The 22759-nt window shown below is 35.9% G+C and overlaps 1 protein-coding gene across 1 annotated transcript; it reads right to left on the minus strand.

Annotated features, from left to right (window-relative positions):
* Positions 1 to 22610, minus strand: LOC140159323 (proline-rich protein PRCC-like). Its single transcript, XM_072182763.1, has 8 exons — positions 22487 to 22610; positions 17968 to 18285; positions 16208 to 16347; positions 13244 to 13297; positions 10331 to 11137; positions 9403 to 9552; positions 3702 to 3767; positions 1 to 3176 (listed from the first exon to the last, which is right to left on the minus strand). The coding sequence occupies exons 2-8, from the start codon at positions 18260 to 18262 to the stop codon at positions 3090 to 3092; spliced, it is 1599 nt and encodes a 532-aa protein (XP_072038864.1). The 5' UTR covers positions 18263 to 18285; positions 22487 to 22610; the 3' UTR covers positions 1 to 3089.
* Positions 22611 to 22759: the final 149 nt, after the last annotated feature.

Here is a 22759-nt window from a genome sequence, read left to right on the forward strand (position 1 = left end):
TCCTTAACCTCTATTATTTTATTTCATTGCCTATTTTTACTTAATTAATAAATATAACAATGTTTGGATGGAAATAATAAATTTCAAACATTTTATTATATATATAAAAAATGAGATCTGTACATTTAATAAACTGGCCTCAAAAAGAAACTTATAATTTTTCACAAGGTCATATCTTAAAATCCTCTCCATAAAAATGAACAAAAATTGCACACAGGATTACTTCAATACTCTACTCTAAACACATAGTCAGTAACCAAACAGTTGTCCAACTGACACAACAGCAAAATGCACTAACATGGAACACCTTTCTGGACCACATTCACAGCTTAATAGACTTGTTTTGCTGGGTTCCAATTATAAGTTTCTTTTTGAAGCCAGTTTACAATCTATCACATTATGTTTTAATAACAATTTTCTTTTTAATATGTGATTTTCCAGGCAAATCGTCATTGAACTTTTAACCCTTCGTAACTCAAGTAACCATTCATACAGTTATGAATACCCAATACAAGACATATCTTTATGAGAGGTACCTGTAGTAAATCCCTATTACTTACGAAGCGTGCCATTCGTATGTAAGTTGGGTGAAATTGTACTTAAAGCCTCCATCAGGGCGTTTCAACCAATGACAAGCCTTGATTGTGTCCGTTTGTCTGCAATACGCGTGCGCCACGCCGCTCAGCAGCAAGCTAGTATGAAACCAGCATAAGACTCATCGTAAATTACAAACGGTTTTGAGACTTACTTAAAGCTTCATATAGTTTTAGTGAAATGGATCCCAGGGATCACTTTGCATTTGAAGGGGCATGGAAAGTGTGTGAACGTGTAAACATAAATGATTTGTGCATCAAAATATTAACCCTGATGGGCATCCTCATTAAACCAAAAAAACTTGTAAATACAGTGTGTGAAAATGTTCCAGACCTGTTTTCAACATAAAACCTGATTGACCATTACCTGTAATGTTACCATCTATAGAAAGATTCGAGCCAGGTACACCAACTTGATGTGGGGAACAATTAAGACAAAGACAAAATTAGATAAAACTAATGCAGTATGTAAACCATGGAAGTGTACACTGACACTGCACTAGTAAAAATCCAAAATTAGAACTGACGTTTCGGGCAGATACCCTTCTTCGGGCAGATAAACTGTGATTTTTACTAGTGCAATGTCAGTGTACACCTCCATGGTTTACATACAACATTAGTTTTTTACCTAATTTTGTCTGCCTTGTTCATCAAGTTGGTATACCTGGCTCAAATCTTTCTGTTTTTATTTATTCCAGGTATCCTCTTGTATCATCCTTTGATCCTTGGTGTGTTTTGTACCTCGTCCATTGGAGACACCACTACCTACTTTGTTGAACATTTATATACATTTGAAACCCATCCAGTGCACATCAAAACTATGATCACCATAATCAGGACTTCAACCAATTTTTATATTGATTTTCCAATCACGCTTATATAGTTTAAGTAAAAACATAAACATTGCGATCATTCTGGTGTACAGGGTGTCCCTGAAAGAACTGTATCGTCGAAAACTTAATTAGTTTGGTATTAATATTATGATGCTTTTATGCTACTAAACATAATTTTGACAAATGATCACACTGTTTATGAAGTATAAGAATCTTATGAAACTACCTCACTTTCAAACCTTTCCACAGATTCAAATATCAATCAGTGATCTGCATTAGGAGTGCCAGTCACTGCACATGAGACATCTGTTGTCATTGATTGATATTGGACTCTATGGAAACGATTGAAAATGAGGTAGTTTTGTAAAATGCTTATCAAAAACGAAAGGTCAATTGTAAAAATTCAAAAAGTATGTGATAGCAGTTTTATTCCTTAAGCCCCACAAATGATATAATTCTGGTTTGTTCAGGGACTAAAATATCCGCAAATTTAAGTTTCCGACGATACAGTTCTTTCAGGGACACCCTGCAGTAAAACATCAAAAATCTGGATTCAAGTTGAATGAGTTAAATTGACCAAAAATTACCGAGTTGTCTTCCAACACAGTTATTTCAGAAATTGGGAGTATGTTCTAATTAATGACCCTTATCTGAGACCTAATTTTTCCTTGACTTTTAATTGCATCAAGAAGTAGACTTGTTTTGTTGAGTGCCAATGCTGCAGCATACAGGAACATAATTATACATTAATGCTGATATTGAAAGTATTTGTTTCTTACTCCCTACTCAACTTCTTAGTGTAATGATTCAATAAATGTCCTTTACACTAACACATATTTTCACACCCCAGTCTTTACTAATCATTTGAGTATGCTATAGATCCTACATGTAAATTGCATGACATCCTGAAAACATCATAATGTAAAATTACACAAGAACTTAATTTTATGGTGAAAAATCTAGGGATTCAACATGTTCCCTTCTAGGAACAAAGGAACAACATAGAAGCATGGTCCTTTCTCCACTTATGGATTTGAACATTGATTTGTCCACAACTGACATGGAAAATCTGGTTGTATTGTTAATCTTTTCTTCAAAGAGATTTTGTTGAACTTGACAATGTGTGTGTAAACATGAAAGTGAAGCCCTGATTGCCCATTTTGTGATTTCTCAAAAGCCTTTTGTGATTTAACGATTCATCATGCACATTGATGAGGATATCCATGTACAGTGAAGATTAAATGCACATGGTTTAATTTACAAAGGCTTTCAGGGTATACCAAAAAGGTGAATTTATCAGGTCATCATATGTGACATGATCTGCTCCATGGGGCCAAAAGTGGCATTTTTTTAAGAACTGATATCGAGTTACTATGGTTATTACTTCATACAAACTTTAGGCTATCACATAGCCTGAAAACACCAAAGGTCTAGCTTACTTGGCTCTTAAGTTTTGTGATGTGTATTTTCTTATGTATTTTAATGTTTTTTTGATCCATATTTTTGCCTTTATATCAATTTCAAATTTGCCGCCTTTGGCCCCCATGGACCAGATCGTGTCACATATATCATACACCATCGCATGCTCCACACCTTTTCAAGTGCTTATCTTAGAAAGTACTGAAGCACTCAGAAAGACAGTTGTGGTAGGTCATCCTGGCAGTTAGAACCCATACTTAGCCTGGGTTTGTTTTCTTGTCATTCTGTTATTAGCCCACTGGTTCTTTAGTTGAAGCTCACGTTCCTTAGCCTGTGTTAAAGGAATAAAAATTACCATCAGATAATAAAATTATTTGAAGTCTACAACCAGTTTACTCTTTCAAAAGTATTTACTTTTTGAATTACACTATGAAAAGAGTCAACTCTTTGAAAGGAGTACCCGGAGCTATCAACAATCACATCAATTTTGCTCTTTGGAAGCAATAGAATGAAAATTTTAACAGCATCTATCACATATCAGAAAAATATGCACTGGCTGATTTGATTTCGATGCATGTACAATGTAATACTTCCTAACTGAAATCCTCACAATTCTTCCTGAATAAATACCAATGTACTTCCACATAAAAATGCAGTCACAGAGTAAAATAATAGAAAGCAAGTGGGCAACTCCTATCTGATCACTCTTTGAAATAAGAAACAGAATAACATCAATCAGCATTCACTATCAAATTAATTTTTGAGGAGGGTAAAACTATCAAGTTACTCCTGGAGCAAAAGGAATCAACATTTGATTTGAAATGTACATCTAAAATAATAAATACTTTGGGCATACCTGGTGGGCCAAATATGTGATTTGATGTTTCCGACGCTGCTGTGAAGATGGCAACTGTTCTTTTTTCTGAAAAATAGAATACAAAAGCAAAAATTTGATGACTTAATTGTTCAATCAGAAAAAGCTGAGGTTTTGCACTTCCAATGTAATGTAAACACATCCTCACATGGATGTATGCACACCCCTACATGAAATAGCCTCTGAATGGGGATGCTGTGTGGCACTATGCGAATGTGGATGTTACTTCCGGACTTTCACTGATTAACCAGGGACCTACACAAATTATACAGTTGTGTTTATGACATTATGACCTATCAACCTGGGACTGATTATATTTTTTAAATCCCTGCTTGTAGTATTGGGACCCGTCATGAGTACGGGCAGTGCACGAGCCATGGGTATGGGTGCGGGTCCCAGACCATGGGTACGGGTGCGGGTCCCAGGCCATGGGTAGTGAGTCCGAAGCCATGAGTACGGGTCCGAACCCAAGATAGGGTGCGGTATGCGGGTCCGGAGCCATGGGTAGTGGAGTACGGAAATTGGGACTCGAGCACGGGTAACGGGTCCCAGTATGGGTATGGGCACGGGTGCGGGCCATGGGTACGGGTACAGATATTGTGACTAGAAACATTGTATGAGTCCAATATGGGTACATGGGTATAAACAAAACTATTGTTATTGATTATTGACATTAATTTATTGGCTATTATACCTTGCTGTAAATACACTCTTTGATGTCATTTATACCACAACAAATGAATTAAACTACATTTCGCACCAACAGAATTAGAGAAATTAATTTTGTCATTTATAAGCATATACAACATTTTAATTTGTTGTGTGGGCCATGAGTTGCTGAGACATTTCTATTTGCTAAGAAGTACTTCCATTTACAGAAAATTGTAGAACTGGTTTTGTGGAATTAATCAACTACAAAAAGAGATTGGTGATGGTCTTAGTGAATCTAGCTTAAATATTTTGGGATGCAAAAATCATGTTAACTATGGTCTGTGTATTGACACACAGACTGTACAATACTAATATCAACATACATTTAGCAGTGTTATAGCATTCAAGTTATTATTCACCTCAAAACATCAACTGGATTTCAAATTTGATCCAAAATTTGTAGACTTAATTGTCAATATCAAATTTAGTGAAGCACATCCACATTCCACACATCCCAGCACACATCCACCAGATTATCCATTAGCTTAAGGGCTGGGGTATGAACGTTTGGACAGTATTTATTTTGGGACATTAGAGCACATCAGACATATCAAATTGCATTCTGAATACGAAGAATGTCATTCTGATATCAAATAATTTTGATTTTTTGAAATTGCAATTTAATACACATTTTATGGCAAATCATTAAAATTGATATTTTTGATATTTATCAGTACTTGAAGTAAACTTTATAAATCTGATGATTTATACTTAAAGTGTATGTAGGTGGGATGAAAAGCCGACGATCAATTGAAAATTTTGACCTTTTCGTATTGAAGATATGGATTTTTTTTCCAAAACACCAAAAAAATTAGGTCTTTTTGGGAAAAAATCCATATCTTCAATATGAAAGGTAAATTTTTTTAATTGACCGTCGGCTTTTCCTCCTGCTACATACACTTTAAGAATATATCATTAGATTTATATAATTTACCGAGGACTGTTATATATCAAAAATTTGAAAAATATCAATTTTTATAATTTGTCATAAAATTTGTATTATATTATGATTTTCAAAAAATGAAAATTATTTGATATCAGAATGCAATTCGATAGGTCTGAGGTGCTCTCATGTCCCACAAAAAATACTGTCGAAAAGCAATAAACGCTAATTTTAGATCCCTTAAGGGGGTACTACACCCCTCAATAAATTTGTGTCTATTTTTGCATTTTTCTCAAAAACTAATAACACACTAGTAACAAAAGTTACATATATTATAGGGCAAGGAATCCAATTACTACACTGGAATTTCAGTGACCCAAGACAAGCGGTTCGTTATTTATGATAAGAAATAAGGTACCGCTAGGATGTACCTCATTTTCTATCATATATACAGAAACTGATTATCTTGAGTCACTGAAATTTCAGTGTAGTAATTCCTTGCCCCAATAATATACATAACTTTTGTTACCAGTGTGTTATTATTTTTTGAGAAAAATGTAAAAATAGTCACAAATTTACCACAGGGGTGTAGTACCCCCTTAATATAATTATTATCATTAATTATGCACATCTGGAAAATTATTAATATTTTGCCTATAAGCTCCAAGAAATCATAAATTTCTGTAAACATGGTATGGCAAAGGAACTCTGTATCATTTGACTCAAATGCACATACTGCCCAAGTACATGTGGTGGGAAAATGTAGTTTTTATGTGTGCACTTGTGCTAGGGGAGTGTATTTGGATGGGGAATATTAAAATGATGAATAAAACAATGCTATAATAATGATATCAAAACATGATAACTTGAAATGTTTTACTTCCAGTTTGCTATTTTTTCTGTATCAGTCAGAGTGTGAATGCTACATGTAGTATGTACATGTATGAGTGGCATACAGTGTGCATAGGCTGGAGGCTGTCACAATCATGACAATGTAGGTATCTACCCTGTGTGTAGCATAGCATACATGTACATTAAGTGTGTAGCCAGGACTAGATTTACCCTTTTCAGAGCCCTGGACCAGGCTACAATTTAGGGCACTTGCTATCTGGATCCATGCATGTGTTACTCCCCACCCAACCCCATCCATGTAACCTATTGTTTTGATTATGCCTATGATCAGATGACTCAGTGCATGAGTGGAGTTAACAGACTTGTGAGAAGTGAGAGTAGATCTACTCTCACTTTCTTACATGCATGTAGGCAGGCACTGTATGGTATGGTACCCGTACCCATGGTACCCGTGTCCACGGGCCACGGGTACGCGTCCCGGGCCATGAGGACGGGTGCGGGTCCCGGGCCATGAGTACGGGTACGGGTCCCAGGCCATGAGTACAGGTACAGGTCCCAGTCCATGAGTACGGGTACGGGTCCGGAGCCATGGGTACGGGTCCGGGAATTGGGACTCGAGTACGGGTACGGGTACTACAAGTCATAGAGGACACTCTCTAATTATTATTTATGTTATTTGCAAAATTGCAGCCTATTGCACATATTTATACAAAGTGGGTCCCTGGATGGAATATGGAGTATCACACAAACATCGTCGTTCGGAGGTGACGATAAACACACACACTCAAATACAAACCTGCATATCATTTCTTCAACAATTGTCATGTGTCATGTGACCGATGCAGTATGCAGATAACACAGTGTCACCCTGATACATTTCATTTCATTTCAATTTTATTTATACACGGAAAAGCCCAGATCAGCCCTTGAGCTGGTCTTCCCTGGGGCCGTGTTGCTATATAAATTTACATGTTACATTACATCATTAATCAAGGATATTAAAAGTAAATGGAAATACAAAACAAGTATAAAAACTATATATGACAAAGTGATATAAATTAAGCATACAAAGCAAGTACAATTGACAAAGTAATAACCAAAAGCAAACATTTAGGCAAAGTTCAATTCATAATTACAGTAAAGCAATCTCCTGAACGCAGCAGGTCTATCACACAACTGTGCTTCAGCTGAGAGATCGTTCCATAGATGAGCACCCCTGTATGAAAGACTGCGTTTCTTAAAGTTATTTGAAGGAAAAGGAACATCAACATTATTTGGATTACGCCTGAGATTATAATTATATTCCTTTTCTCAAATAACATGCAAATATTATCAGGAAGTATGTTGTTTGTAACCCTGAACATGAACTCTGCCAAATGGATGTTTCTTATTTCAGCAAGTGTCAACCAGCTGAGTTGATTAAGAACTTCAGACCCTGATGTGTCCCAAGGAACATTGCAAATATATCTAGCAGCTCTTGCCTGCATTCGTTGCAACTTAATTGAATCTGTTTTGGTACAATTACCCCATATTATATTACAATAATTGAAATGTGGTGCAACAATAGAGTTGTATATAAGCTTGAGAGCACTCATGGGAACTAATGACTTAGCCCTCCTGATCATAGAAATACTCCTGGCAGACTTCTTCAACAAATAATCAATATGATCATGCCAATTTAAATTACTATCAATTATTATACCCAAATGGGTGCAAGAGAAAACTCTTTCAATAATATCACCATTAATATGAACATTCAAAACATCATCATTAATTTTAGCCAATCTTTGTGGTGTTCCAAGCATAATAAATTTAGTCTTATTTACATTCAAACTTAGCTTATTATTGTCAAGCCACTGTTTCATTGAAGAAAGGTCATTATTAAGGTTATGAACAATATCAGCTGGGTTTTTGCCAGCACAGTAAATAATAGTATCATCAGCATACATGCTGATCTTAGTAAATTTAAGACAGTTTGGTAAATCATTAATGAAAACAATAAAAAGGAGAGGTCCAAGTATTGAACCTTGAGGCACTCCGTAACTAATAAGTTCAAAATCAGAAAGAGAACCATTAACAGATGTAGCTTGGGTTCTGTTTGAAAGATAACTACTGAACCAATCAATACTGTATTTGCTGATTCCATAACACTGTAATTTTTTGATCAAAATGGCATGGTTTACAGTATCAAATGCCTTTTTAAATCAATCATTGATACACCAATAACATTACCATCATTTATATTGTCAAACCAATCTTCAGTTATTAAGGCAAGCGAAGTTGAAGTAGAATGTGAAGGCGAAAACCAGATTGGTAAGGAGAGATCAAATTGTTAGAGTCTAAATAACTATAAAGTTGATCAAAAATAGCCCTTTCAATAATTTTCGATACAACTGGTAAAATAGAGATAGGCCTGTAATTGTTTGGATCAGAATGCTGGCCACTCTTGTAGATAGGTGTGACTTTTGCTTTTTTCCAATTTGTTGGAAATGTGCACGTCATGATAGAATAATTTATTATGTGAGTCAAAATAGGTGCAATTACATACGCTCCTGCCTTTAAAAGTCTTGCAGGGATCTCATCAAAACCAGTGGCTTTGTTGGTAGGAAGATTACATAATTGTTCAATAACATATTCAACAGTCACTGGAATTATACAGTATATATATACAGCATATACAGTATATGCCTAAGCCATTTTTTGTAATTTTAAAATTGAGAACAACTGTTACATAATCATTATAATTTGTTCTTGTGCAAAGATTAGTGAATAAATGTTTAAATGTATGCTTGAACCATTTTTGTACTTAAAATTACAAAAAATGGTGTTTGTGCAATGTTGATTGTTACCACGTTTTATGTGGATGTTACACACATATGCTGAACTCAATTGAGATTGGGAGGCTAGCCTGTATCAGTGTATCATGTATATCTGCAGAGCATAATGCACATAGACATTTTCACTACATATTGAATTATATCAACACTAAGGGATGGATCTAGGGGGACCTGGACCCCTTCCTCTAAAAAAATATTTTAAAAGTGTAATTGCTTTAAAAAACTGTTCAGATGTAGTGAAAATCAAGTAAGTAATGTCCAATCTGCAGACTTAGAAACTTGTTTGATTCCACTGACTATTTGCTATCAAAATGTACACAACACCCACAGAATACATGTACATGTGAAATTTGAATTGTGTGGACGTGAATATTCAATTCTAATCCCCAGATGAACTCACCAGATTGCTACGAAATTCTTTTTCTTCCGTCATTGATTTCAGCATCCATTCAGTTCCTGGATTAGGTCCTAGATATTCATCGGCATTCACATCAATGATGTCAATGGCTTCCTTGTTGCTGCGGTTGTGTTTACCCATCATTTTCTGAAACTAAGGACAAAGCTGCACCTGTTATGTTCTGAAAACAGTGTCATGATTAAAGTATTTTGCTGAGAGCATACTTCTGGAAAAAATAAAGACAATGCATCTCTGTGCATCGTATTGGTTATGTCACCAAATTTTGACCCATTTTAACATTAAAATTGCAAAATTTTGTGCACTTTGCGAGCATCTTGTCCTGATAAAGGCATTGGCAGCTGGTCAGCATGCATGGTCAGCGGGATGACATGGAAATTGTGCAATTTTACCCAGTACACTCAGGCCCGCACGAAGGATTTTTTTTGGGGGGGGGTTCTGATTTTGCTTTAGTTTACTTTTTTCCCCCACCCGGGGTGCGATTTTGTGAAAAGTGGACTTTTCCCCCCAAATTTGGAACTTTTTTGACCAAAAACCTGATTTTTTGGCTCGCTACGCTCGCAAATTCTTAAATTTTGGGACTTTTTGCATACTTTTGCAAATTTGGAGAGGTGCGGTCGCACCCTCCGTACCCCCCCTGCGTACGGTAAGTAACAGCATATAATTTGGTATTATGCTGTGGGTTGCACTATATTTTTGTTACAAAATTTGGGTCATGTGAAACAAAGCTTGAGAAGCCCTATACTATATTAGAGAGCTTGCGATTTCCAAACGTACATATCAAATGTCTGTGAAATCAATTTAAAATCCTGTTACAGGAGAGTGATTTTGAATAGATTGAAAGGGTGTTCGATACGTACGTTTGGAAATTGAAATCTCTCTATTATGATGTATTATCAATTAAATGACTTACTTCTTTATCCTGTAGGTAACTGTCCTCCTGTTGTGTAGCTTGCGTTGGCTGTGCTTGAGTCACTTGTTCATCGCTATTATATGCCCCATAGGAATAGGAATAATCCTCACTGTACTGTCCTGAGGCATACCCACTGCCACCTGCCTGCTGATAGTACCCATATTGCTGTTGGCTTCCAGCGCGGAAACTTAACGGAGCATCCGAGTCACCACTTCCCATGCTCCCATACACTGGCACTGTAGTTGCTCCGGGTTTGAAATTAAGCGGTGTATCTTGAGCAGGTGAATGAAAGGTTGCAGGAGTGTCATCTACTTCAGTACTGATGCCTGATTCTGTTGCAGCCAGTGTCCTAGAATGTTCTGGCTGGGATGGTGGTTCAACAGGATCAACAGATTTTGAAGTTTTTTGAAGTTCTGTCGATTTTAATTTTGGACTGCTTGAAGTTAAAGGTTTGTGGCTAGTTCTTGTATCTTGCATAGTAACTGTTCCTTTAGCTTTGGCAGTAGATGAGGATATATTACTTGGTATTTCATCAGGCACAGATGGTGTGACAGTGTCCTGCTTGTCTAGTGAAAAGAAACTGGAGGTATTGTTTGTTTCATCCTCCTCTTCGTCATCATCATCATCGTAACCAGTAACTAAAGATGTGACACTAGCTGGTTTATTTGGTGCTGGTTTAGCAGCAGGTTTAACAGGCTTTTCTACTGGTTTCCTTTTTGTCAATGTATGAGGAATTAAAATGCGGTTTGCTTCTTTCATAGAAGCGTGTCTGGGTTTGGGTAGTGAAGCAAATAATCCGGCAACACCCTGAAAGAAAGTAAGTTGTAAAACCAAACAATATATTATGAAATATTCCAAACATACATCCTATTTCTTGAAATCAAAATTGAAGTTATGATTGCAATCCTTAATGTTGAATCAAACAATGTTGTGTCAATGTCTAATACATTCCATTAACCCCATGAGAACTACCTGCCGATTGGCCAAAAAGAAGTTTTCATTATCAATTGGCCCAATCAGCAACATTGTTAGAATAATTTCACCATGCAAAAAAATTGGGGTGAATTATTTGCAAAGCACCATTAGTAGTAGTAGTAGTAGGTTGGACTTCCCGCCTCTTGTTTCAGACGCACCCCTTCGATGACAGATGCTCTGTTGAAGGGTCCATACCAAAAAAAAACAATCATTTATGTAGTTCGCAGAAAATAGTTCGCAGTAAACAAGATGCGTAACAAGTATTAGTTCGTTATCATAATAGAACATGCTTATGTAGGGATGGACATGGCAGGGTGCACCCATTAAATATTAAAAATATCATATCAAAATACAAATAAATACTGGTACTTCAGTGCAAGATACATACATTACAATTAGCTAAATTCTACACAAAAATACATAATGTAAAGCAATCAAATACAAGAGGCAATATGTACAAGATTGCTAAGTAATCACAAGTGTGAGTTTATAATACACATGTATACAAAGTTTGAACATGCGACATAAATGTGATGAATCGGCCATGCAAACATCAACTAGACCATCAAGGAAGAAAATACACAATGCACTAGGCTACAAAGGCATGTGTACAAGTTGAGTAGGCAAATTATATATCGGCATAAGAAAGCTGTTTTAGAAGGGACGATCTTCTACCATTCTGATTGGTGATTTAAGTGAAGATATCATGTAACTGACCAATCAGTGCTCAGGTGGTTCATGGGCCAGACCAACCTAGATTTTGCATCTTTGGGGTTTTCTTTTGTTTAATCTGCATGGAATTAAAAACAGCCACTTTTTGGCTGAATTTGACTGAATTGTTTGGAAAAAATTCAGGAAGTTTTCAAAATATGTTTGCAAAAAAATGCCAGATACTTTTCCAATTTCTCAAGCTTTCTGTGGTTTTTAGAATCCAGGAAAAAAACATCCTGACTAACCGACCCTAATTGGGAAGGTCATCTGCCCATAGAACAGGGTTTTTTACCATGTTTCCTTAGTAACCAAAGAAAGGATATCAGTAACAGTGTCTTTTTGCTGCATTTCCTTTACATGTACATGTTTAGGATGTTTCACTTTATGACAAATTGTGGTAAGTATTTGAATGACACATCAGGCAACAGGTTATTGCATTTTGGATGCTGTACCAAAAAATAAATGTTGTTTTCATTCTTTTTTAAATTTAGATGAAAATCTGAGTACATAGCCGTTTTCGCCAAACGTTTGACAAACATTTAGTGATCACAAGCGTTTGCCAAACGCGTTCTGAAAATGTTTGACAAATGTTTGGCTCCTTATCCGTTTATAAACCGTTTGATTATAAATGTTTGACAAACGTTTTAGTAGCGATGTATGCATTAAATAAATGTTTGGCAAACAATTAATAAATACGTCTTGTTAATGTTTTTCCATAAAATCATCAGATTGATGTTTGTCAATTTTCATCAAATAAACATTTGAAACAAAAGCACATTTTAGATTAAAATCACATTTTTTTTAAAATCACATATTTTTTCCAAAAATCACATTTTTGGACAAAAATGTGATTTTTGGAAAAAAATTACATTTTTGGACAAAAATGAGAGTTTGGTAAAAAAATATGTGATTTTTGGTAAAAATGTGTTTTTTTGTGTTTCAAAATGGATTATTTTAATTGTTTGCCAAACATTTATTGAATTCATTTAATATACATAATAATAAAACGTTTGTCAAACAATTGCCGATCACAAACGTTTGTCAAACATTTATGATCAAACTGTTTATAAACGGATATAAGGAGCCAAATGTTTGTTAAACATTTTCATAAATGTTTGTCAAACGTTTGGCTAAAAACGGCTGTGTACAAAATGACAAGAACAAAATGAGACTTTTGATTGTGACTGCCATGCAGTTAACCATAATGATAGTAAGTATCTCTCTCACCTTGGATTGTTTGGGTTTCTTTGTAACTGGCTCTTCCTCCTCATCAGAATCAGGCTATAAGCAAAATCAAGTTTAATAGATTAAGTGAAATTGATTAAAACACAAAATCAAGTTTAATAGAGTTAATGAAATTGATTAAAACTGTTCTCAAAAATTAAATTACCGTATTCGTCCGAGTATAGTCCCACGTTCGAGTATAGTCCCACCCCCATTTTTCAAAAAATTCCAGAAATTGTAAAAAAAATTTTTTTTTTTTTTTTTTTTCGGTTTTGGAGTGTCCCTGGACCTAGACCTGAATGCTAGGATCATTCATGGTTGACCTAAAAAAAAAAAAGAAAAAAAATTTCAAGATATTTTGTATTTTTAATATGAAAATTGATACTTTTTTTTTATTTTTTTCTCTATTAATTATATCAAAATGCATTCAAATTTTTTTTTTTTTTGAAATTGAGTATAATTCCACCCCCCAATTATGAAAAATGTTCACCTAAAAAACGGGTGGGACTATACTCGGACCAATACGGTAAATTATAATCTCAGAAAAATGTCTTTGAACACTCACTCTAGTGCACATATTGTATGAGACACTAGAAAACAAGCACCATAATAGTGTTACCTTACAGTCTGATGAAGACCCGGTGAACGGGTCGCAACGTTACTGAAAAAATCGTTGGTGAGTCCAGTATTTGATTCATATTTTTGTCTATTTATACTACTGGATGACTCAAAACATTCATAATCTAGTGTTACCTTAGTGTTCATCCTTTGCATAGCCTCTCCCCTTTCCCCACCAATCAATGTTGGGAGAACATAATATGGTGATGATGAGCATATTGTGCATTCCAACATTGTGTGGGGAAGAATGGATACCATTTATTTCCTAATAGGCCTTTAAAGTGCTTGAACAATTTTTTTCTGAGATTGTAAATAGTAAAGCAACTGACCAGGTAACAATATTAACCCTAATATGCACAAATCTAACAAAATCCAATGAGGAAAACCACTGTGCAACCATGCATCCCATGACGCAATCACCGTAAGTCATATTATGCACAAAATTGCAGGTTCAAATCCTGGAGGTACCAAGTGACTTCTTTGTTCATCTTCTCTTTTTTTGCTTCTTCTTTCCCATCCGATAGCAACCCCCCTGTGGAGGAGTTAGGGCTAAACAAAGAAAGGGAGCAAAGTAAATATGGTTGAAGCGGCATTCAAATACTGTAAGTATTTTTAAAGCTTAATCGTCATTGATCCCTTCTAAAAATAACAAAGAATTTGATATCATCTTGGATGGGTGTAAATTAAGTAGAGTTAGTGAAGCAAAATTTCTAGGAATTACTATAGATGAACATTTGACTTGCAAAAAACATGTTCAAAATATTGGTAAAATTTGTACCAGAAATATTGGTGTACTAAACAAAGTTAAATTATTCCTGCAAAGAGACGCCAGGTATAAATTATATTGTACTCTAATATTACCTTATCTCAATTACGGTTTATTACTGTGGGGAAATGCAAATAAAGAACACATGAATAAAATGTACCGCCTCCAAAAACGTGCCATGAGAGTAATCTCCAATAGTGATTATCTTAGTCACACTGAACCAATTTTCAAAATGTTTAAGGTATTAAATATTTTTGATATGTTCAATAAGGAAGTTGCTATATTTATGTTTAAGTATAATAACAAAATGTTACCTAGATCTTTTGAAAATTTCTTCCAGACTCACAAAGAAAATCATAACTATAATACAAGGAATAGGAATGATTATAAAATACCTATCCACAAAATCAACAGTATCTTAACGGTTGGACCAAAAGTATGGAATGCATTGCCAAAAAATGTTAAAATGTCAGCAACCTTAGGCCATTTTAAGTCAAACTTGAAATCTGTTTTTTTTTTTTTTTTTTTAAAATTCATTGATATGGTAACATTTGGTTAATACTACTGAATTTTATATAAATAAATGTTTTACACATATAAATTTATTTTTATGTGCATACCTTTTATTACATGCCTATGACATTTTTGTGGTGGAGTGTGCCTGGTGTGAGTGTGAGGTGAGAAATCAAGTGTATTATCTTTTTTCCTTTCAGGCTTGGTATATTGTATTTTTTCATTTTGTGTATCTGTGTTTATATATTTAGGCTCTTTAAGTGTTTCAGGGGGCACAACATTTTACAGGCTTTTGCTTCTAGTTGTGTCTCCTCCATCGTTTTATCATGTTTGTTATTTGTATGTTTTAATTTTTGATGGAAATAAATTTGATTGATTGATTGATTGATTCTACTGTCACTTGTATCGTAATGTGGGTGTGATCCTCATCAGCCACACTACAACTTTTGTGGGAACAGTGGCGTAGCTAGGGGTTGTGGTGCCCAGGACTAAGGATACATAATGGTGCCCCCCATTCTTGAAACAATTGCGCGCAGAGCGCGTGAAAATATGGACAAATAGGGCCTACCACTTATTAATTTTGGTTATATGGAAGTTAAATATCGGTCTTCATTGATCTTTTAACTAATTTTGTGCCTAAAATTGTGACATTCATCGCTTGGAGGGGCACAGAATCGATGCTGAGTTGGCCAATTCGGCACCCCCTAAAGGTGGCGTCCCAGGGCACATGCCCCCCTTGCCCCCTCCAAATTTAGGATTGCAGCAATTTGCGTATCTACCTCCAGCAGCTCAAAATAATAATAAAACCAACCCAAAGATGGCAAATCGGTAGTTTCATGTCTTTTTCACTCAACATAATGGCTATTTTTGCTGAAAAAACATCCCCTCAAATCAGTATTTTGTACAAAATATTAATGATTGAAATCAATTTTGCCATATATGCGATATAAGTAGTAGTCATACCGGGAATCCATGTGGATTCGCCCTGTTGTACAAGGATCTTTACACAAATGGATTTGCATCAGATTTCTACGCATGTTTAATAACAACAATTACTATACAATACATACATCGGGTAGAGATGGGAGGTTTATCTTGACAGGCGCCTTCTTCTTAGGAGGTGGTAGAGTCAGACCAGAAACACCAAGTCCTACAGCTTTTGATTTTTCCTTCCTTGTTCTTGATGCATCTTCATTTCTCACCGATGATCCTGTTGATAAATAGCAAAGTCTCCTTTGTCAAAAGAATTTCCACTTGTCCAATGCAAAATCATGAAAAGACATTGACAACCAGAACGGCATTTAACCATTGAAATGGCAGCCATTTTGGAAGATGTTGGAAGACAGTTCTCAAATGATAGAGGGACAGGTCTTCAGATTGATTCCACAATCATTCAGACCTACATACCTAGTCCTAGTAACTAGGAAAATCGAACACAGACATAATCATTTGGACGTTAAATGAGCGTGACATATCAGATAATACCCAATGTAAAAGTAAATGTCGTCACGTTCTCAGTTACTGGGACTACCTACATACCCCACTGCTTATTGTATTATCACATGCAATTCCCTATGGAGACCTCCTGGAGGACATAATTCTATTTTTGACGATGAGTCTGTCATGAGTCATGATGTTGTATTGCATATACCCTTCTAGACACAAAAATCCACAAGGACCTATTTTGAGGCCTCTTTTTTTCAAAACTGAACAATAGTGAACATGGCACCAAGTTTTTGTTACATTCCTAGTCAGATCCAAAAAAGTATGCATCATGGTGAATTTGTTCATATCTTTTAATCAGGTTTTCTTCAAATTTCTGCAATCAGGAGTATTAGTTATTAGGTGAGGTTTGGGGGGGGGTGATATGGACTCCAAGACTAGATGTAATCCGTATCGCCCCTAAACCAAACCTAATAACAATTATATCATACCGTACAAATAATCTCACATAACGAAAAAAAAAAATATTCACAGGCGTTATTCTTGGTTGGAACAACAACTCAACTCTGCTGAGACCGCTGCAACTCACCATGCATGATTGTTATGAAACAACCGTTGCTATGCGAGTTGTCATGCAGAGCCGCGCATGTGTATATCCTTACCAACATGATATGGTGTGTTGATACGCGCTTAGCAGGTATGATTGGAGATATATCATGTCAGTAAATTGGGGTGGTTATCCAATGAAAACACAGGAAACTACTTGATGGTATGATAATTGAATACCTGAGTGGAAGAAGGGCCCAACTCCATCAAAACTGTTTTTGAGATATTAAGAAAAACTTAATATTTGGAAAAGTTTTATAGACAGAATGTTTTCATCTTCAGGGACCTTTAATACATGAACATACAATATTACATACATTCAAAATTATATATGGTGTTTCCATGGCAGCGGTACAGGTCTTATCTGAGCTGGAGTTGGGCCCTTCTTCCACTAATATACTGCAAGTACCAGTTCCGTAAGCAGATGTGTTATAAATAGCTACAGAAATTTGGAAATTATCCATTAATTGCACAAGTAGAAGCATGTAATATGTTAGCAAGAAAGTTTATTGTAGTAAAAAGCAGATTCCATGGATGAACAAAATTCCTTTTTAACCCAATATGTGTGGAAGAAGGGCCCAACTCCATGGAGTTGGGCCTTTCTTCCATGAAAACCATGATTAAGTGTACGTGGAAGACTATTTAGAGAGTGGATTTTGGCTCATCTTTCACACACAAGGAAGAACAGTCTGCTGGCAATAAAATGCTGGGTCTAACTCATTTGTGTAAAAAATTGGAGTTGGGCCCTTCTTCCACTCAGGTATTCAATTCTTAATCTCACCTGATGTTGACTTAGGTGGTGGCAGTGATGAAAACAGTCCAGTTGTTTTCTTTGTTCCTGTATCTCCCGCAAGTTGAGTGTTCCCAATACTGCTCTTTGATGGGGCCCTCTCAGGAGGTGGTAATTTGCTGGAAAGACCTTTTGGTGGTGGTAATGAAGAAAACAATGACTTCTTCTGATGGGTGGGTTGATGTCCAGGTTTTGGTTTAGGGGTGGGTTGTGATTTTGGTTGTACGGTTTCTTCTTCTCCCTCACTTTCTTCACTGCTACTGGCCCCATAGCTGACTAGTGACATGCTGATGACCTGACCGTTTTTATCTGGAGATAATAAAATTTATTACAGGTATTATCAGCATGTAAAATAGAGACAGTCCGCACGTCCGAGATGGGCTACTTTGTCTTGGGACATGGATATTTCTAACCAGCCCGATGAATGCTCTGAAATGTTGCCACTATAACTAATAGTGGCCTACTGATGACCACTGAAATAGGAAAAAAAAAGACCAAATTTGACCTTTTTAGGCCACAATTATCCTTAGTTTGGCACATTTCAGCATTACAATTTTAAATTTTCATGTGTTTCCTGATCAAGTCATTTTGGTAATGATATCTTGGTTTTAGAATAGTGTATTAATAACTTTCTATCCCAATTTTTGTTTCAGAGGGCTCCTTGTTTTGTGGAAATGAATGATTTTGAAAATTATAGAACAATCTCCCCAGTGAAATTCGCCATATGAATGATAGGCCTACTATCTCCGTATTTCATGACTTGAAAACTTGACAGAGGGTGAGATGGCTGAGTTGTTAAAGCCATAATGTACGAAATGAAACTAAGGAATTCACTAACTTCCAATAATTGAAAAAACAAACAAACAAGAATTAGAAAGGAAGATACGGTACCAGTTCGGGGCACGCGTAATTCACGGTCAGTAATTTCATATACATGTACGGGGGTCTGTGATATCACATACGTCGAGCTTGGTTGACAGCTGGGCACTAGATGCAGCACATCGGAAGAAGCTGAGTGTACATGTATAAAGAATAAGCTTTCCTATGTTTAGCAAATATCTACCTGTGCAAAAATTATATCTATCTGTGCAAATTCTGGTTAGTTTAGGGTTAGGATTAGGCACAAGCAAACTTCTGTACAAATTCAACTTATGCAAATGAATCAACCACAGCTCATTATAACCCAATGACATCACCAGCTCAAATTACATCCCATTGAAATACATGTAACTGATGTAAGTGGAACCAACACTACTCAAATTTCAAGGGCTTTTTGTAAAAAATTACAAGTTTTTGTGAGGTTTTCAAAGTTTTTCTACAGAAGTTTAAGGTTTATTCAAGCTACTTGTGTAGGAAGTACAAGTGGAGACAGTCAAATGTTGATGGACAAAAGTAATATGCATGAGCATTTTTCATAGTCCAGAACAAATTTTCTTGAAAATCCATGCACCTGATTGGTCAGTTCAGTGCATGGGGTTGTAATGTGAGCAGCTCTGTGTGCACTGTTGGTTGGTGGTTTCCCAACTGTGCAATTGATCATCATGGTGGTGGTACCTGGTGTGTTCTCTTAATTATTTGTACAGTGCCAATGGTGAAAGTTTGATTGTGTTAGGGTTAGGGGGTTAGGATTAGAATTCAAAAGATAACCTCTGCCCCAATAATCCCAAGCTATTGTCTGAAACTGCACCTCGGAAGATGTATGGTAAGAACTCAGTCCTCAAATGATAGTCATGTAACGACCAAAAGATAAATTACCGACTATCATTGTAGGACTGACTGAGTTCCGCAGTCTAATATTCACAAGCAAACTTCTGTACAAATTCAACTTATGCAAATGAATCAACCACAGCTCATTATAACCAAATGACATCACCAGCTCAAATTACATCCCATTGAAATACGAACCAACATTACTCAAATTTCAAGGGCTTTTTGTCAAAAATTACAAGTTTTTCTGAGGTTTTCAAAGTTTTTCTACGGAAGTTTAAGGTTTATTCAAGCTACTTGTGTAGGAAGTACAAGTGGAGACAGTCAAATGTTGATGCATGAGTATTTTTCATAGTCCAGAACAAATTTTCTTGAAAATCCATGCACCTGATAGGTCAGTTCAGTGCATGGGGTTGTAATGTGAGCAGCTCTGTGTGTACTGTTGGTTGGTGGTTTCCCAACTGTGCAATTGATCATCATGGTGGTGGTACCTGGTGTGTTCTCTGAATTATTTGTACAGTGCCAATGATGGTGAAAGTTTGGTTGTGTCGTGATATTTGGGTCAAGTTAGCTCGAGATACTCTAGCTAAAATACAGGTTTACATTTACTATCTTACATTATCTTGCTGTATTTCAGCTAGAGCTCCAAACGACAAGCTTCCGGTTTTTTTTGGAGAACAATACTGTTACGTAAGATGAAGAAGAATCCCGCCTCGGAGCGCGCCCTACTCATTATTTCATTTTACTTATTGCAATTTGCCTCCACACATTACGTAATCAACACAAAGCTTTTGTGAGGATTAGTGAGTGGATAAGAAATTGACAGCGGAGGATACAGAGGACACGCCGATTGCTAGTTGTCAATCATGAATTGCCGCAACGTTTTAATATTTTACTGCATGGCATTCCGCAAGCACCAAGACAAATTATGCCGTATTTTTCCCAAGATCATCTCATATGAAGTAAGCTGAATGCGATCTGTACTTTTGTAACATTCCGATCGCTTTTGATCACCTATTATCGGCGAATTTGCTTGAAAACACGTGAGTTCATGTTGTGTAAACATAATTAGCATACATGGAGACACAAATGAAATTATGATGCAATACAATTGATGCAATTTGAATGCGCAGCAGATCTATAGAAATAACGTTGCCCGGTTTTATGCAGAATTAGACCCTGTCTGGGTCAAGTGAAGTATAGAAAACATATTTATGTAGCCTGTAGGTTTCCTTCACCGACCTGTTCTCTAGAAAAAAAAAATTCAAATTTCTATGTAAATATATGCATTGTGTTTGGGCCCCGGTCTACAATGGTCTTCGGCGAATTTCGCTGACTAGCAAATGTGTTAACTAGTAATGAGTACTATTATAGGTAACCCAGGCAAACCTTAGTTAACACATTTGCTAGTCAGCGAAATTCGCCGAGACCGGGACCCAAACACAATGCATTTTTACCAGAGAAGATGTAATAAAGAGGAGGGTCAACGGAATTATATCCTTGAGATAATCCCGTAGGTAATCCTGTCGCATCTATTCATAGTCCTTTATTCTCAAGTAGTTAGACATCCACTTGAAATATCCTATGATGTTATGTGTGTGACCGCCCATGGTTGACAAATTTTCACTTCAGAATTGAAAATATTTCCAATGTTTCTATAGAGAATTTGTTAAAAAGTATGAAGCGGGTGTGTGAAGGACCTGCTGCTTGGATGGGATACCACATGTGGGTAATACAAGAAAGAAATCGAGTGCTGTAAAATTTACCCACAAAATCCACCGTTTTTGTAAATATAAATTTCTAAAGAAGAAATTTTTAGGATTTTTTTAGAGAGGTGATGATTGTTGATCATTTCTATTTTATTATTTTATGAATTTTCCTGTCATTTCCTGCCAACCTAATAAAGATATTATGATAATTGATAACATTCTTTATCATAAATAATAGAGTCTGAAAGTGGCAACAAGTAGCAAAAATTATAATTTGCCATGGAACTTCCGTCATATTTTATCTGAAATCTGACAAGATGACATGGTCTGCATGCATGGTGTGTATGGCATGATGACATGCACACACTGACCTATCCCTAAAAGCAGTTAGCTGCAACTTGTATCACACCCATCCCGGGTTCAAACCCTATTGTGGTATTCTATTGTAAAGTAGCTAAATAGGGTGATTCATCATTTACTTTGAGTGAGCGGTCTCACACATATTTTGTTTGAGGATAGCTTGATCAACCTCCTCTTTATTACATCTTCTCTGATTTTTACATAAAAATTTGAATTTTTTTCAAGAATAGGTCGGTGAAGGAAACCTACATAAATATGTTTTCTATACTTCACTTGACCCAAATATATGATTTTTATGGTGATAATCAAGTCGCACATGGAATTTTAGAGGATTTTGATAGCAGTTCCATTAAAAAAGCTGCTATCGCCATGAGACTAAGATCTAGAAACACCCCTAAATGCCATTTTGGGGAATTTTGCTATCTGAATCTTTTTGATGAAAGTCAATCTTTTGACAAGATGTAACTTTGTTACGGAAAGTGATATGACAAAAATGTTTTCAGTTTTGGCTTTCTTTACTCAAGGGCTTTAATTTGATATGTAAAATGGTGCAGTTTGGTGGCAAATTTGAATTCACCTAGCCTAAGTACTAATCAGTAATCTAAGGTTATTTGCATGACAATAATTGTTATATTTCTGGTCAGTTTACACTCTTGAAAAATGGAATCAACGCATTCTGAGAATGCATAATTAAACTTAGATTAACCAAAACGTGTTTCACATCTTTGAAATACCTCTTTTACAGCAAGTTCTGTTCTGCTCCGATGGTCTAATCAGGTCTAAAAGTCTAATTTCTGATGGAAAAAAAACCTATGACCTCAATCAATTATATTTGACCCATTACAGGCAGTCTGTAGGACAAACAGATTTTCCCGTACATTTGATGATTGTGTAAAATTGAAGAAAATCTTCAACTGCAGTAGGAATTTGTACAATTTATGGATGCGATAGTGATCTTAGGTAATTATGTATGTATTAATTGAATTTCAACATATATAACTATTAGG

The sequence above is a fragment of the Amphiura filiformis genome, chromosome 8, assembly GCF_039555335.1.
Source record: "Amphiura filiformis chromosome 8, Afil_fr2py, whole genome shotgun sequence".
NCBI lineage: Eukaryota > Metazoa > Echinodermata > Ophiuroidea > Amphilepidida > Amphiuridae > Amphiura > Amphiura filiformis.

Coding starts and splice junctions, on each gene's coding strand:
- LOC140159323 (XM_072182763.1), bottom strand. CDS start 18,262: ATGTCACTAGTCAGCTATGGGGCCAGTAGCAGTGAAGAAAGTGAGGGA. Junction 13,298..16,207: donor ACCTCCCATCTCTACCCGAT/GTATGTATTGTA, acceptor TTTTGCTTATAG/CCTGATTCTGATGAGGAGGA. Junction 3,768..9,402: donor AAGAATTTCGTAGCAATCTG/GTGAGTTCATCT, acceptor TCTATTTTTCAG/AAAAAAGAACAGTTGCCATC.